Source organism: Acanthopagrus latus, chromosome 7 (genome assembly GCF_904848185.1).
Source record: "Acanthopagrus latus isolate v.2019 chromosome 7, fAcaLat1.1, whole genome shotgun sequence".
In the NCBI taxonomy this organism is placed as follows: Eukaryota; Metazoa; Chordata; class Actinopteri; order Spariformes; family Sparidae; genus Acanthopagrus; species Acanthopagrus latus.
In genome coordinates this window covers 14,736,332-14,752,116 of record NC_051045.1, presented here as the reverse complement: position 1 = coordinate 14,752,116, position 15,785 = coordinate 14,736,332, and the positions used below count along the sequence as shown (strand labels likewise).

The 15,785-nt window shown below is 43.4% G+C and overlaps 3 protein-coding genes across 3 annotated transcripts in view; all 3 read left to right on the top strand.

Moving 5' to 3' along the window:
- The window catches only part of LOC119022525 (homeobox protein Hox-C10a-like), a 143,723-nt gene that overhangs the window by 94,124 nt on the left and 33,814 nt on the right, over positions 1-15,785 (top strand). The window contains exon 3 of the mRNA XM_037103489.1: positions 15,291-15,588. The gene's annotated coding sequence lies outside the window, so the exon portion shown is untranslated. The remainder of the gene's footprint in view (positions 1-15,290; positions 15,589-15,785) is intronic.
- Positions 849-3,775, top strand: hoxc9a (homeobox C9a). The gene is made up of 2 exons (XM_037103498.1): positions 849-1,662; positions 2,807-3,775. The coding sequence occupies exons 1-2, from the start codon at positions 1,116-1,118 to the stop codon at positions 3,049-3,051; spliced, it is 792 nt and encodes a 263-aa protein (XP_036959393.1). The 5' UTR covers positions 849-1,115; the 3' UTR covers positions 3,052-3,775.
- hoxc8a (homeobox C8a) lies at positions 7,586-11,684 on the top strand. Its single transcript, XM_037103499.1, has 2 exons — positions 7,586-8,351; positions 9,809-11,684. The coding sequence occupies exons 1-2, from the start codon at positions 7,916-7,918 to the stop codon at positions 10,129-10,131; spliced, it is 759 nt and encodes a 252-aa protein (XP_036959394.1). The 5' UTR covers positions 7,586-7,915; the 3' UTR covers positions 10,132-11,684.

Below are 15,785 nucleotides of genomic sequence, written 5' to 3'. Positions count from 1 at the left end.
CTGCCATCAGATACAAGAGTAACATTATCCCTGTTATGAAAGCTTTCACCTAGTTAGCCCTTTAACGAACCTTTTTACCTCCTGTGCTCTGCTCTCTTTCTGTCCTCGGCCTCTCTTGGTTGATAGGGACTGTTTCACATGCATACAGTTGATGCTGCTGTTGCTGCTGGTAGCGGTGCTGGTGGTTTTTATGTGGAGCGATGAACTCGGATGCAGTCGTATTAACGACACGTTTATGAACAATCAAATGGTCCTCGTTAAAATTTATTGATGGGGTATAAAATCATGAACGGTCACTCGCCGAATATAGCCCGCTGGAGTGGGCTGCTTGTCAAGAATCTGAATCCCCTCCTCTCCTATCTCCGCAGATCCCATTTAGGAAATGTTTGGTCTGCTGCGCCCTCGTTAAAACAGTGCAAACTTTATTGTTAGTAGTATCCTGCATCCCGTATTTTGATCCTCTCCCCCCGTCCTGGATCTGTCTGGTCTGTGTGGAGCTACTGTGCAGGCTCCTCTCTCTGTATTAAGAAATAAACAGCATTCCTCAGGAAGTTATAAACCTTTCACTTTATCAAATGTGCTGCTGCTTCGATAAAGATAAAAAGGCGTCAACGATACAGTAAACACTTTAATGCTGTAATACTATCCGCTGCTGTTAACGTGGGACTACGGTAGATTTTGCCTGACAGAGATTGATTACACCATCAAATAGTGCCTCGCTCGTAATGTGCGCAGGTCTGCACTGCGACTGGCGTAAAAAAAAAAAAAAAAAAAAAAAAAAAAAAGAGCCGCCATAAGCGCTGCAAAAGCATATTTTCTTCATAAAGAAACACGATTGTTGGTTTACCTCTAATACGTCCGGGAAAAGGGAGCAAAGGAGCACATTCTTTAATCCGATTTATGTGCAATGGTATCCCAGGATAAGTGGCGCATTGATCCACTGTACAATTTTTGTGGGGGTAAATATAATCACGTGTCGGCGAGGCAGCCAATCGCAGCCAGGCAAGCGTTGAGAAATAATTACCTGCCTTGATTGTTCTATGGCTAGATAAAAAAGTACACATACACTCCATATAATAATCGGATGCATGTAAAAGAGTCGGGGAGGCTTCGACATGTCGACCACGGGTCCCATAAGTAATTATTATGTGGACTCCTTGATCAACCATGAGAACGAGGATGTCCTTGCCGCTGCAACTCGCTTTTCGGCTCCCGGTTCGCACCCAGCCGGCCCTCGTCCGCCGTCTCTAGTACCGGAGTGTGCCGACTATCCTTCCTGCAGCTTCGCACCCAAGGCACCCGTCTTCTCCACCTCCTGGGCCCCCGTACACTCCCAGTCATCAGTGGTTTACCATCCATACAGTCACCAACCGCACTTAGGCACAGACTCGAGGTATATGCGGTCATGGCTGGAGCCGATATCAGGCGCCGTGCCTTTCCACGGCTATCCGGGGAGCGGCAGGCACTATGGGCTGAAGCCCGACGCCTTCCAGGAGCACAGAGCCGCGGAGTGCCTCGGCTCCAGCGGACGGACCTACACGGATTATCTGTACTGCTCGTCCACTGACACGCGGGACAAGACGCAGCAGAATATCCCCTCTCCCGAGTCGGAGCTGCTGGCTTCAGGAAAACATAAAGACGAGAAGCCGGAGCTAGATCCGAGTAAGTTCAAGCTCCTGCACGCTGTTTTCTTTTACAGCCGGGTTGGAGTTTGTTTTTTTTTCCTTTGTTTTTTGGGGGTTGTGTAAAAGCTAACTTAGCTCAAAGGCGTTTTACCGTCCTCTGTAACATGAAATTATATCTGTTTCACGCTGCCCTTTTTCCCCCTCAGTCCAGCTCTGTCTGAGTCGCCTCTGCTGGGGTCGGGGTTGGTGGTGAAAGGGGGGGAAGAAGCTTTAGGAACTATAAAAGACAAACGCTGCGAGGCTAATATTGGGGCTATAAACCAGACGGGGTTGTAAACATGGACTCAAAACTACAGGAAGACGTTGAATTTGGAAGGGGAGTCGGATATAATGTTTTAAAAAAACAAAACAAAACAAAAAAAAACACACGCAAGGTGTCCTTCTAAACTGAGCAACCTACAGTGACACATGCGTCAATATTGATCATTTTAAAGCCTTATGATGCTTTTCTTTACGGCCACGGTTGGACCCCGTGGCTGTACATGCGGCACACCAAGAGCCGTGAGCCGACATCCAGACCCCCTTTTTTCTAATGTTCTTTATTAATGTAGGCCCATAGTGAGAGAAGGGAGAGCCACGTTTTGGCTCTATTTGATCCCCAGTGGCACAACACCCACACAATAATGAGGAAGGGTGATAATGCACGTAGTTCCATAATGAAACATTTACTCTCCTCTGTGGGTCCACACACAAATTCACATGACTCTTCCAGCCAACTTGAGGAATGTAGGGACATACTGGAGGACTTTCACCACGGACCTGTAAAGGCTTGAACCACGGGCCATTTTATGGGCCAATAAAGTGAATAAGCGCATTGAGTATTTTACGACGGTGTTACTCACAAGTTAAGGGGACACGGAAGCAAATCAGTGTAAGGTTGGATAGATAGAGGCCGAGAATCTTCTCTCAGAGTGTTTACTATCAGCTCAGCTTTAATGGCAAAACACCCCCAACATGGGTCTAATTGGAACCATTTTCAATTCTGAGCTATTATAATGTTTTCTAAACGCTAAATGTTGTAGTCACTTGTATTGCTGCATTATTTTTTAATATCTCACAGTGATTCCCTTGTAAACATGTGTCTTTATTATTATTATCATCGTTATGTTATGTATTTGCAGATAACCCAGTGGCAAATTGGATACACGCCCGCTCCACGAGGAAGAAGCGATGCCCTTACACAAAGTACCAGACTCTCGAACTGGAAAAGGAGTTTTTGTTCAATATGTATCTGACTAGAGACCGCCGGTTCGAGGTGGCCCGGGTCCTGAATCTGACCGAGAGGCAGGTCAAAATCTGGTTTCAGAACCGGCGGATGAAGATGAAGAAAATGAACAAAGAGAAGAGCGACAGCAAGGAACAATAATGTGGACTGCGTTCAGACAAAAAAATAATCAAACCATAATAATAACCACTAGTCACATGGACAGCACAGATGTTCCCCCTTAAAACACACGCTGAACCCCTCTTCTTCTCCTCCTCCTCCTCCTCTTCTTCCTCCTTTCCTCTTCATATTTATCACTTTGTTGGATTTATTTTTTTGTATTAACCTTAACTTCGAGACTGTTTGATGATGATTATGTTTATATTTTTCCAGTGCACATTTTTGTGTGTGTGTCGAGCGTTAAAGAGAGAAAAAAATCAAGACAAAAAAAAAACAAAACAAACTTGTAAGGAGAAAATTACATTCTGCTTTCACTTCGAAATACCTTTGTGTTGTTGTTGTTTTTTTTTTAATGTAAGAGAAATTATACACGTTGCAGTTTGGACACGTTAAAACTGTCTGAAGAAAGAGAATACTTGAATTCTTTTTGAATTTCACAAAAAAGCCCATAATTTATGATGTGAATGTATTTTCCTTCATGTTTATTTTCTTTGTACTTTGTCGTGCAGGTGTAGTATTTTGTACAGAAAACGGAACATCTGCGACTCGTATGTCTTGTATTTTTGTGATAGTTGTTGCTGTATTTGTGCTTTTTTTTCCCCTTTTTTGTTTGTTTGTGTTTTGTTTTTGTTTTTTTGACTGTAGCCAACGAGTTTAAATATAGAGTGTAGATATAGATCTCTGCAAATATAAAACTAATCACTAAGTGCTTGTATTCTGTATTCATTATGACTCCATGTTGATGTATTTTTGCTGTGTGACTTTCTATCCCCCCAAAAAACACATTTTCCTCCCGAGCACAAGGCTGCAGAGGGAGAGGGCCTCACAAACACACTCACAGTCAATATCAGCTCAGACTGCTGATTTAAAAGCCGCAGGAGAAGCGAGAGTTACCAAATCACCGCTGGATAAAGCTGCATGTTGCAAACAGATGGGTGTTTTCTAAATAATTGCGCCTCCACAATTCTTCTTCTAATCGTTTTTTGGCGGCCGAGACATTCTTTCCAAGTACAGCTCAGGCCCAAAATGAGCTCTGCAAATAACGGCGAAGTCAAAACCAAAAAAAGAGAAGAACTTGTGAAGCGGCAGTTTCGCAAGTCAACGCTGTTTTAATTACGCTTTCTATTGCTTTAAACCCGGTGTCCTGATTGGCCTTCTTTAAGTCCCAGCGGCTTTATATTTACTGTGAGGCGAGTATCTGAGGATTAGTGCGTGGACATCCAATAAACGCACAAATAGACTCGACGGCGAATTTGTCAAAAAGCAATGAGCAGCCGTTCTGCGGCCCGTAACCAGTGTTGTTGTTGTTGTTGTTATTGTTGTTGTAGTGGTGGTGGTGCTCACGGTTTCATTAATAAGAGCTACAGCAGGACACTTCATTTAGATTGCGGCAGTACTTTCCAAAAGGAGCAAAAATGAACTCATGAATAACGTGCTTTATTTATTTTAATGGCCCCACGCACTATATGTGTTAAAGTAGGCCTTCCCAAAAAAATCTAATGTGCAGCTGTCAGATTTCCAAGAAAGTATTTCTTTATCAATATAAACCACTGCTACGTGGTATTTTTTTTTTTTAATTAATCACCTTCTGAATAAACCGAATTAAAACCTAGATCTGAAGTTTTATTGGTTACATCCGCCCGCAGAGGCGATCAGAGCACGTGAGGCTCAATTCGAGCATTTAGGGTTTTTTTTTGTTTTTTTTTTTTAAAGCGAGAGACGATTTCCCATGTCTCGCGTTTGTTTCCTGGGATAGGCCTAAATTGCCTTTTTGTGGTGGCAAACAATACGGACAGGATGCTGTAATTTAAAAGCCCAATCCAGTGCATTTCCGCTCGGCTCGGGCAAAAATGCCAGTTTTACAGCCCCTGTTGGAGCTCGGCTGTTTGTCTCAAATGCAGACGAACAAAGCAAACTCGACTAACTGGCTAGACGTCTGGGCTAAATTACTTTATGGTTTTAATGGACGGTGGTGGTGGACTCGTTCAAAGGAGAGTCATGCGCGCAACCGTTCAGGGGACTTTTGCCTGCCTGATATGGGCCAGCCGCAACCCCCCCTCCCCTCCCGCACTTCATCACAAGAGTGGTCTATTAGCTTACAATTAGATGGGAAAACGTCAATAGTTATTGTGCATAAATATGAGAGCTGCAGTTGTCTCCTGGATAAGAGGAGCCCGTCGCGGCCATGACAGGACGGGTGTCAGCATATGAGCCGGTTCAGGTCCGCTGTGAAACAGATCAGACTGAACGGAGTCACAGATGTGGTGGGAAACATCTTCCTTAACTCTGCTTTATTTAAATTAAACGCGCGGTATATACAGGGTTTGTACAAACGGGGGGGGGGGGGGGGGGGGGGGGGGGGGGAAGAGACCGTCTGTGTCCACAGCACAGTTGTTTCTGATTGGTGGATTCCTCCAGGTCTAGGGGCGCCTCTCGACACTAGATGACGCTGTTGGTCCATGCTTTGAGCGGAGTGTTGCATGTTGAAGGGCTCTTTTACTGCTCTGTGGCTTGGCTGTAAAGCGAAGAGTAACCTATCGATGACAAAATGACAGATATGGTCACCCACCGCATTTTGTGTAATAGGCCGCAGAGCAGCACGCCGGAATGCAGCGAGCCCTGTTGTTGTGCTGGGCACAGGCTGTGTGCATAAACAGGACTGCACTCTTATTTTCCATTTTGAATTTTTATAGTATTATTTTTTTATATATATATCTTTGTGTCTTGTTGGGAATATTTTCTTTTTTTGTCTCTTCTTTTGGTTTTAAAACGCCTCCAATGTCCGTGAATTTATTAGTTGTTAATTGGGATGCTGTGGTGTTCTTTCTCTCTATTTTTTTTTTTATTGAAATATAATTGCTTTCCATTGTGTGCCCATTAAAAATAGCATTACTTTTGCAATGTCTGTATTTATGGGGATACTTGGCAGTGTTTTGTTTTGTATTTGTTGTTTTTATTTTGTCATGGTGTAAACAAAAAAGCAGGAAGGCAATAAAAATATTAAAAGGAGAGCAAAAAACACAGTTCACAGCCAGAAACGTATTTAAATCGATATTTTTAATAACAATTTGTAAACAACAGCAGCACAACATAAAACAACAGCTACAAATCAAATCACACATAATATAATATAACATAATATATTATAACCCTGCTAATATAATAATAATAATTAATAATAATAATAATAATAATAATAATAATAATAATAATAATAATAATAGACGTAGTTATAATAGTAGTGGTAATAGCAGCAGGCCTAGCAGTCGTAGAAACTGTAATAATTTTGTTGTCACCGTTTATTAAAAAACCTCCACCTGCTCATTTATATCCGTAACATTTGACGTGTTGTAGCAGCGTTTCAGAGTCCTCGCGAAGTGCGCAACAATGATTGGCAATCTGCATATTTATAGAGTGTGAAAGGTCTATAAATTCGCCCAGTGCGCCTTTCATATTTTACGATGATGTGTATAAAACGTCAGTAGCCCCACTAAAAACCCACACTGGCGTATTTGGAGAGGGAGAGAGAGAGGGGGGGGGGGAGAGAGAGAGAAACCCGCGTGCAAACTAGCGAGCTGGGGAATTGTGCGCGCGCTCATTGTAGCTAAACATCCCAATGTAAAATTTTATGAACTCCTCGCGCGCGAGAGATTTACTGCGCAGCCTCGTCGGTTTTTACGGGGTCAGTAAGTGGCACCTAGTATGCACAGGTCGTGTTTATATTTGCGAGTGTCGGTGTTTTACTGCGCGTGGTGCACGTGTGTCGCTCTCGCCGTCACTCGACCATTACATGAGGATATTTTGTCTTTATTTACTTGGGAGGGAGCCTTGTGTGTCGAAGCTTCCCCTAATTGTCTTATTGTTAAATATATATATATATATATATATATATATATATATATATATATATATATATATATATATATATATATACACATCAACTTCCCAGACGCTGCACTGACCTCCTGGAGCAAACATAAAAGGTGAACTGTTTTTTGGGGGGAAATTAGTGCGTAACCTTCAGTGAGGCCTGAGAGGGCAAACACCAAACACCAACTCATAACAGCCTTATCCGCTTATAAAGACGAACCCTTCCCCGCCTTATTCATATATATATATATGTATCTCTCATAACCTTCATGCAAAGACAACAAGCTGTACACCATGAATTCAGATTATAGCAGAAATGCACCATGGGTCATAGTCTTCATATTTTAGCCCGTTCCGCCACATCTCCATTGATCAGCTTTTTAACAAAGCTTCTTGCGATAAACACAACATTGATCATGTTTAAAGCCTCTTGGGTTGTTGGTTATGATTAGTGCAGCTCCTCTCAAGGTGGATATACGTAGGGCCCACGTCTGACCGGTCTGGGAAAGATGAAGGTGGGGGGGAGGAGGAGGAGGAGGGTGGAGGGAGGGAGGGAGGGAGGGAGGGAGGGGAGGGTGGGGTGGGGTGGGGGGCGCCTGTGGTGGGGGTGGTTGGGTGGGAAGCTTAAAAAAAAAAAAAAAAAAAAGGAAAAAGAAAGAAAAGAGCAGCGTCTGTGGCTGTGCCGGTCGAGCAAGCCAGCTTTCTAGCTAACGCACATCCAAAGCACATGCCATGAGCCGGGGTTGAAGCCGCACAAAGCTGTGGGGGGAAAAACAGTGCGAGAGAAATCCGATGAGAGGAACGGCTCGGAGAGAGTGAGCTGCCGTAGATTGTCCAAAGGGGCAGCGTTTCTCCTAGTTCCGGTTTGTCTGCCTGTGCGCGCTGTGCGAGTTGGGACCCTAAACAAAAGGCTGCCATCATCCTAAAGGAGATATTCTGCTGCGAGAGAGCGCCGTCTGCTTGATGCTAACTAAACATGAGCTCCTATTTTGTTAACCCTCTTTTTTCCAAGTACAAAGGCGGCGAGTCACTGGAGCCAACTTACTACGACTGCAGGTTTCCACAAAGCGTCGCCCGCAGCCACACGCTGGTTTACGGACCCGGAGCAGCCGCACCGGGCTTTCAGCACCCGTCCCATCATGTGCAGGACTTTTTCCACCACGGCACCACGGGGATCTCCAACCCCGGATACCAGCAGAACCCTTGCGCTTTGGCTTGCCACGGAGACGCAACGAAATTTTATGGATATGAAGCCCTTCCGAGGCAAACGCTTTATGGTACCCAGCAAGACGCAAGCCTAGCGCAATACCCAGACTGTAAATCGTCGAGCAGCTCTAACCCCGGAGAAGGACAAGGCCACTTAAATCAAAACTCCTCTCCCAGTCTTATGTTTCCATGGATGAGACCCCACGGTCAGAGTCATACAATTATTTCCTTTTTCTTTTTCTGTGTTGCTCTGTGTGTGCGCGCGTGTCAGCGTGCGCGTTTGCCTGCCTGCCTGCCTGTCTGTCTGTGTGCGTGCGTGTGTGTGTGTGTGTTTGTCTGTGTGCATGGGTGCTAAATGTGCCTGGATATTACACCAGCGTGTCTCTTAACTATAAAACGAAATAAGTGAGGGAACATGATGGGGCACATACAACCTGTACTGCAGGCTGAGCTGTGCAGCACATGTCTATACAGGGCTGCTATCAGAAGGACCGTTTACACACAGAAAGAGGAGCTGATCACAGCTCGTGACACCAGCACTTTGAAGCCAATTATCGTTCACATTAGATATTTCACGAACTCCACAGAAGGACTGATAAGTCACAGTTTTGAGACAGTGTAGGTGCCACACACACACACACACACACACACACACACACATCTGCAGCGTGCAGAGTGACAGGAGCAGGAACACAACATGCCCCCGATTATCCAGAATCCTGCTTTTAGAGGTTTTTGTGGGGGGTAATTTGACCCACAGGCCCCGAATGTGGCTCAGCCTCATCCAGCTGTAATCATCAGGGCTTTATGGATATTGTCTCTTCCACTCATGGGTCACTCTGCTCAGGCTGTCAGGCTACATTAACTCCACACAGGTGCAAGCTTCACTTCTATCTGCTCCCACTGAGATGTTTATCATTAGCACGTCCTCATCTGGTGATATAGAGCATCTATGTCTTTTCTCTTATTTTCCTCGTGTCTGTCATTCTCTCTCTGTGTGTGTGTGTGTGTGTGTGTGTGTGTGTGTGTGTGTGTGTGAGAGAGAGAGAGAGAGAGAGACTGAATATCTCCAGCAGGCTTGTATAGGCCCTGTAGCTAGTGAGGAAAACCATATTAATGGCACGTAGAGTAGATTTTTCTGTATGGAGGAATTTCAATAAACTGAAGGACAATTTTACTTAATTGTATAGACATATGATTTGATAATAAAGGCATGCTCCCTTTTATATGTACGTGTGTATGAGCACAGTACCCTGTCACACTTACCCAGTAACTCCTCACACAGACAGCTGATCAACTCCTCCAAACAGAACTATAAGTGGCACAAACACAAGTGAAAAATACCATCACGTAGATGGCTTTTGTTTTGAAATACAGCACATAATACGAGCTCTATTGCTGATATGTGCAGGCTAATAGATATTACTGTTAATGGAAAATCAATTTACACAACTTAGGCTTTAAATAAGGGCTCCCCCCCTCCCGCTCTTTATGCGTGGACGTGAACAGTAAGAGGTGAACGTTAAGAATTCATGCTGGAGGTTGGGAGAGGAAACGCAGAAATTAATTATAAGTAATCTGAATGGTTTCGTTCTATTTAATGGGGAGTAGTTGGGGGGGATTGTGGTGACTCCAGCTAACCTCTGGCTTTATTTCATTCAAGCCCCAGGCAGACGGAATGGGAGGCAAACCTACAGTCGCTACCAAACTCTTGAACTGGAGAAGGAGTTTCTCTTCAACCCTTACCTGACCCGCAAGAGAAGAATCGAGGTGTCCCACGCCCTGAGCCTCACCGAGCGGCAGGTGAAGATTTGGTTTCAGAACAGGAGGATGAAGTGGAAAAAAGAGAACAACAAAGACAAGTTTCCGGGTCAGAGAGGAGAGGCCGAAGCCGAGGCCGAGGCCGAGGAGGAGGGCAACGAGGACGGTGAAGGGGAAGAGGCAGAAGAGAAAGAAGCGGAAGAGAAAGAGGAGACCAAGGAGTGATTTTATGGTCCTTTTTATGGTTATATGGCTGAAAAAGAGAGAGAGAGAGAGAAAAGAGAGGTCCCATAAACAGAGGAAGAGTCACAAGGAAGCAGAGAGCGTCAACTTTATGACCACTCTTTCATTTCGTCAAGAGGGAACAGGAATCCCTCCAATGTTGCTGTCATAAATAGACAAAATTCTCCCCTCTCACCATTACCCTGACATGATTTGGATTTTTTTTATTATTATTATTATTTCTGTTTGTTCAGTAGAAAAAGCTACACACGCCCTGTGACTGATTTTTTTCTTTCATAGATCTGTCGCCCCTTGCAACTACAAAAACAAGAAGTACAAAAAAGAAAAAAAAATGGGGGGAGGTTAGATTAAATAAAAACGCATGTTAGATGGAAAATGGCTTAGCTCTTTTTGTACCAATTTGCTTTGAATAGTCTCAGAAGCATAGCCAAACAAGATCAGAAACATGACCAACGCCGACCTGTGTGTGTGTGTGTGTGTAAATAGATTATAGCCTACATTTAAAAAGAAACATTTCAGAGTAGCCTTTTTTTTTTCTTCTTCTTCTCTCCAAAATTGTACGCGAAGATGTAGGCCTATAACTTAAGTAGTACGTGTTGAGACGTCATCGCAGCAGTCACATAAGGCTTGGAACGGGCCCGTGTTGTAAAAAAAAAAAAAACTAAAAAAAAAAAAAAAGAAAGAAAAAAAACCCACACAAGTTTTATTATTATAATTGTTACTGTTACTGTTTTACTCGTTTTCACGTGGATGGCCACTCTGATGGCCATTTAGCTCCTCAGACATCTTTTTTCTAGGATTACCAGGGAAATGCAATCGTTTGAAATCCTTTGATGCTACCTAAAAAAAAAAAAAAAAAACAACCTGGGGAAATTGCAATAGAGATTTCTGAATATAGAGATTTCATATGGTTTTAATTTTTTGAAAGAAAAAAAGTAATAAAGTGTTCTATATCATCCTTATATTATTAAGTTATGTATGTAGCATTTACCCGATATACAATATACACTTGTTGAAGACAATTTGTGAGTCTTGGGAAGACGTATTAGCTCAAAGCCAAGCAGACAAGTTTTTTTCTTTTTTTTTCTTTTTTCTTTTTTCTTTTGAGATTGTACCACGGCACTACCTAAACTCAGAGCCTTGCCTTTTGTCGCTCAATTTATATTCCTCACTTGTGGCATCGCTCTGAATTGATCGCAAGCTATTTTATTCCCCTCCCAACAACTAAAAACTGCCTATAACGCACATTTTACTGTGTAACGATGATACCTGCTACAATTACGATTTTGAAAAAGTAAGGGAATTTTTATTTTAAATGTGCTGGTGATAATAGCGTAGTTGTTTTGCACTGAATATAATCTTTATGTACGTCTTGTTATATATTGATGTTAACAAATATGCTCGTTTCCTGATGTTTCTCCTGTGAAAGACGGAATTTGTGTGTCCCCCCTCCTCCTCCTCCCCTCATCCCCTCATCTCCTCATCCCCGCCATTGTTGATGTAAAATCACCAATAAACAAGATGGCTCACAATCATTTTCTGTTTATTTATTTATTTATTAAGATTTTTATTTTATTGTTATCACTCTCACATGAACACATACATGCGAACGAGGCGCGCACACACACGTGTAAACCGAAGTCTTCTTCACCTTTACTGCTCCCTCTCTCTGAGGACTTATAAACTTTACGACGCAGCAGAAACCATCCAGAGCTGGACACGAGCCTCGGTTTTTTTTTTTTTTCTTCCCATTTTGCGACGAACAATCCAACAAATTCAATAAGGAACTGATTGAACTTGCAGCAGTGCGTCTGATGATCCCTCGATTTTGTAGTGTATCTGCAGGAGGGGAAGAGGGGAGCGCATGTTCTCCTGGCGACAATTTAAAGTCTAATTTAAACTTTCTTTAAAACTTGTTAGAGCAACTTATAAAATAAATAAATAAATGAATACATAAATAAAAAATAAATAAATAAAAAAAAACGCCAGATATGCGCATTGTTGCGGATGTATCCCTTTACCTTTTAAGGAAAAAGGGTTGCGCATCCCCATTCGCAGCATGGGCACTCTCCAAAGCCTGAGTCCTATTTTGATTCATCCTCTTAATAAGAAACTTCCGGTCTGCAGGGAGGACGCGAGGCCTTTCTTAATGAATCTTCGGATGACTAATGGGGGCTGTTTTGAGACGAGATGAGCAAACATCTGGCGTGGTGTTATTAATAATCGGACGAAAAATAAAAGCACGCCAGAAAAGCACAGAGAGGGGGAGAAGGCTGGATCCAGTCTGCAACCGCGCAAGGTGTTGAAAACTTGGGTTGCACAGACAGATGATCCGGGAAAAATCAGAAAAGAAAATAGATAGTAAATGAAAATAAAGAATGAGAATGAGAGGCCAAGTGCAGGTAACACCTCGAGCTTCCGTCCAGCTGCTTGCTTCTTTATGGTGACAGTTTGGAATAAACGAGGGATAACAGAAGAGCAAACATGTGAAGTGGGCACGAACACGACATGTGTGGGAAGGCGCCGCGATGTTGCAAAAACACAAAGTACCTGTATAGTCACTGGGACATAAAGATCAGATTTCTACGAACGTCTCATAGAAATCTGATCTTTTATTTTTTAAAAACATGTAACGTGACCTCCTCCTCCTCCTCCTCCTCCTCTACTCCTTCTTCTTCTTCCTAATTCTGTTTACAGTCGCATTTCACTGAAAATCGACCTCTATTTGAATGTGAAGGAGTCCATTTCCGCTTTTCCTCTTACAATTTAAAAAATAAATAAATAAAAAAATCTTCTACTCTGGTGTGTTGTAGTGAGAGCTCGGTGTCGGACTCGTCTCTATTCGCGCAGTTGTGCCAGTTCCATGCAGCTAAATTATTCAGAGCCGCTGGTGCGTCTAGCCTGTCTGCTTTTCACCCGCTCAGTTATGGACTATTTGAATGAGCTGAAGTGAGCCATTCGATGTGTATATGAGACGCTGTGGATGCAAATACTTCCCCCGTGGAGACTATACTGTAAGGTGCGGGTGTTAGGAGACTGTTATTCCTCTGTTATCGTCCTTGATTCGAGACGACGTATATATATATTGTTCAAGCTTTTAAGGACTATTTTGAGACTTGGGAAATGGAAGGGCCTGAACGTGGAGTTGTGTGTTTTTAGGGACAGAAAAAAAGGAGGCAAACGAAGCTGCACATGTTTGTTTCAACTAGTTGTTCCTCTCTTTATGTTTCTATTAAAACGAACTTGTAAAGATAAAGTCAGAGCGTTTATTCTGTTTGATTCTGCCTGGTGAAATCTAACGAATGGAATCGAAACGTGGAGGCTTTTCGTGTTCATTTTTTTTTTTTTGAATCAGTGTAATAATAGTGTTTTTAAAAAAGCGGATTCGTCTCCACTGCTTCCAAACTACTTGTTCTATTTGAGTGTGCTTCCTTTCAGTGTAAATCCAGGCTAATACCGGATATCTCCGGCCAGTTTATGGCTTCTTCTTTGTCTTTTTTTATATTTTTTCTGAATGAGCCATTTTGCGTCAGAGCGCAGCCTTTTCATCCTCATGTTTATTTCTCTCTTTGCGCGTTGTAGTCTTCAGAAGAATCCGGATGTGTCTCCAAGTCACAGCTATTCCGGACCCCAGTTTGGCCCATTGTGTTAGTGTGTGTGTGTGCTTTTACCAGAGGGTTGACATTACCAATAAAGTTTAGTGTACCTGCTGTAAAGTTTATTGGCGGTGTAAAGACACGGCTGGGGATGGCTGCGCGTCTTTTGTGCGCCGAGGCTCAGTGTGGAGATCACGGCCTGCGAGGACAGGACGCACCTCTCATCCAAGTATGTAACGCGGATATCTTTGTATTAATTTTTGTGTAGGGAACTATCATTATTATTATCGTTTGACTCGTAGCTGAGAGTCATGATTTCCCTCTTTAGTGGGATAAAACCTCCAAAACTGAACGACCTCTCCTCTGTTTCCTCCTCTTACTCTGATATCATTCTCAGATTTATTTCCAAGCAGTATATCTGCTGAAGTTGGAGACATTTTCTTGTAAACCCGGTAGTCGCCTCATGTTCTCCTCATGTCAAATCCCTATTTTCTAATGCGCCATCTTCTCCTCCTCCACCTCAGTGTTGTAGCCTAGTCATAGATCCTGCTGAAAGTTTGAACCAGATTTACAGTGTTTGTTGATTCCTTGTCATAAGGTTGGATAGCTGCTGTGCTGTGTGTGTGTGTGTGTGTGTGTGTGTGTGTGTGTGTGTGTGTGTGTGTGTGTGTGCGCTATCGCTGCAGGCTCAAACCCAGCCTCACCTGCTTTTCACGTTTAAAAAAAAATGGCGATACCCTCCAGCCTGTGAGATACATTTGACGTAATTTTCTTTTCTTTTCTTTTTTTTTTTATACCTGCACCTAGATGCATTTGGCCTTAAGGTGAAATCTGACATGTGCTTCATGTCATGAATCCATTCTGAGAGTCCCTCACAGACAGAGAGCCTACCACAGAGGTCTGGTTTGGTCTAATTTAAGTTTAATCAGACGCCCCTCTCTCTCTCTCTCTCCCTCTCTCTCTCTCTCCCTCCTTCCCTCTCTCTCTCTCTCTCTCTCTCTCTCTCTCTCTCTCTTAATTCCCTTTTCCCGTTAGCTTTTTTTTTTTTTTTTTTTGGGTACATCATGGCACACAGCTTGTCCACCAGGGGATCTGTCATATTTTTTGACGCACGTCTAATGTGTGACATATGGGGACGTGTACAAAAAAAAAAGCATGACGCTCCATATCGTGGGGCCATTTTTAGTTTTCTGTGATCGAAAAAAAAGAAGAAGAAAAAAAAGCAAGGGGAAAAGATGGGTGCAAACATTCCTGGTTGTTAAAGGGAGAAATTTACAGCTGAGTAATAAAAGTTTACGACTGAATCCCTTCTGCGATTGGCTGCGGCGAGCCACGTGGCGCACGCTCTATGAACATGAACTTTATGCTGTTGTCTATTCTCTGGTCCTTCCCTTGTATCAGCAGCAGACTAAAAGCTGGGGCGTAGAAACCTCTTTTTCACCCTCGTTTACTCTAATTTTGAAATAAATAGCCACTGCTGCACGGTCGTGTTTTGGGGGGCGCTTGCTTCGTGTGATATTCATCCGATCTCCGACTTCCTGACAGAGGGATCTTCGGGACAGTCGCCGCCTCTACCAGCCGCTCGCCTGCGTTTATCCCTCCCGGAGGCAATAAAAGCCGCGACTGCACGGGGAATGGGAGAAAAAAGGAGCAAAGCCAAGAAAAAAAAAAAAAAAAAGACTTTTCCTCCCACCGGGTCCCACTGCCTTCATGAGCGCCCTATCACCGGGGACGTGAAGACCGCCTGACGAGGAGGAGATGTGCGCTGTGTTGATATTTCCAACTCGCCATCGTGACCCCTCAGCTGCTGTGTTGGACCCAAAACTACGGACAGCCTGCAGGGGTAAGCTTGCACATTATCCCCTATACCCACTCTCTCCATGTTGTGGTTCAGCTGTGTTGATGATGAATGCTGCAGAAGTGTGTGTGTGTGTGAGGGAGAGAGAGAGCAGTCAATAGAGGTGTGCATTGCGTGTTGACCTGACCTGTAGCCTGGGAGAGCTGCTGATGCCCAGAGCGACATTCATTACGCAGCCATTA

Bases quoted from the DNA above. Each gene is read 5' to 3' on its own strand.
- hoxc9a (XM_037103498.1), top strand. From the start codon at position 1,116: ATGTCGACCACGGGTCCCATAAGTAATTATTATGTGGACTCCTTGATC. The intron at 1,663-2,806 runs GTAAGTTCAAGC...ATGTATTTGCAG, and splicing joins GAAGCCGGAGCTAGATCCGA to ATAACCCAGTGGCAAATTGG.
- hoxc8a (XM_037103499.1), top strand. From the start codon at position 7,916: ATGAGCTCCTATTTTGTTAACCCTCTTTTTTCCAAGTACAAAGGCGGC. The intron at 8,352-9,808 runs GTCAGAGTCATA...ATTTCATTCAAG, and splicing joins TCCATGGATGAGACCCCACG to CCCCAGGCAGACGGAATGGG.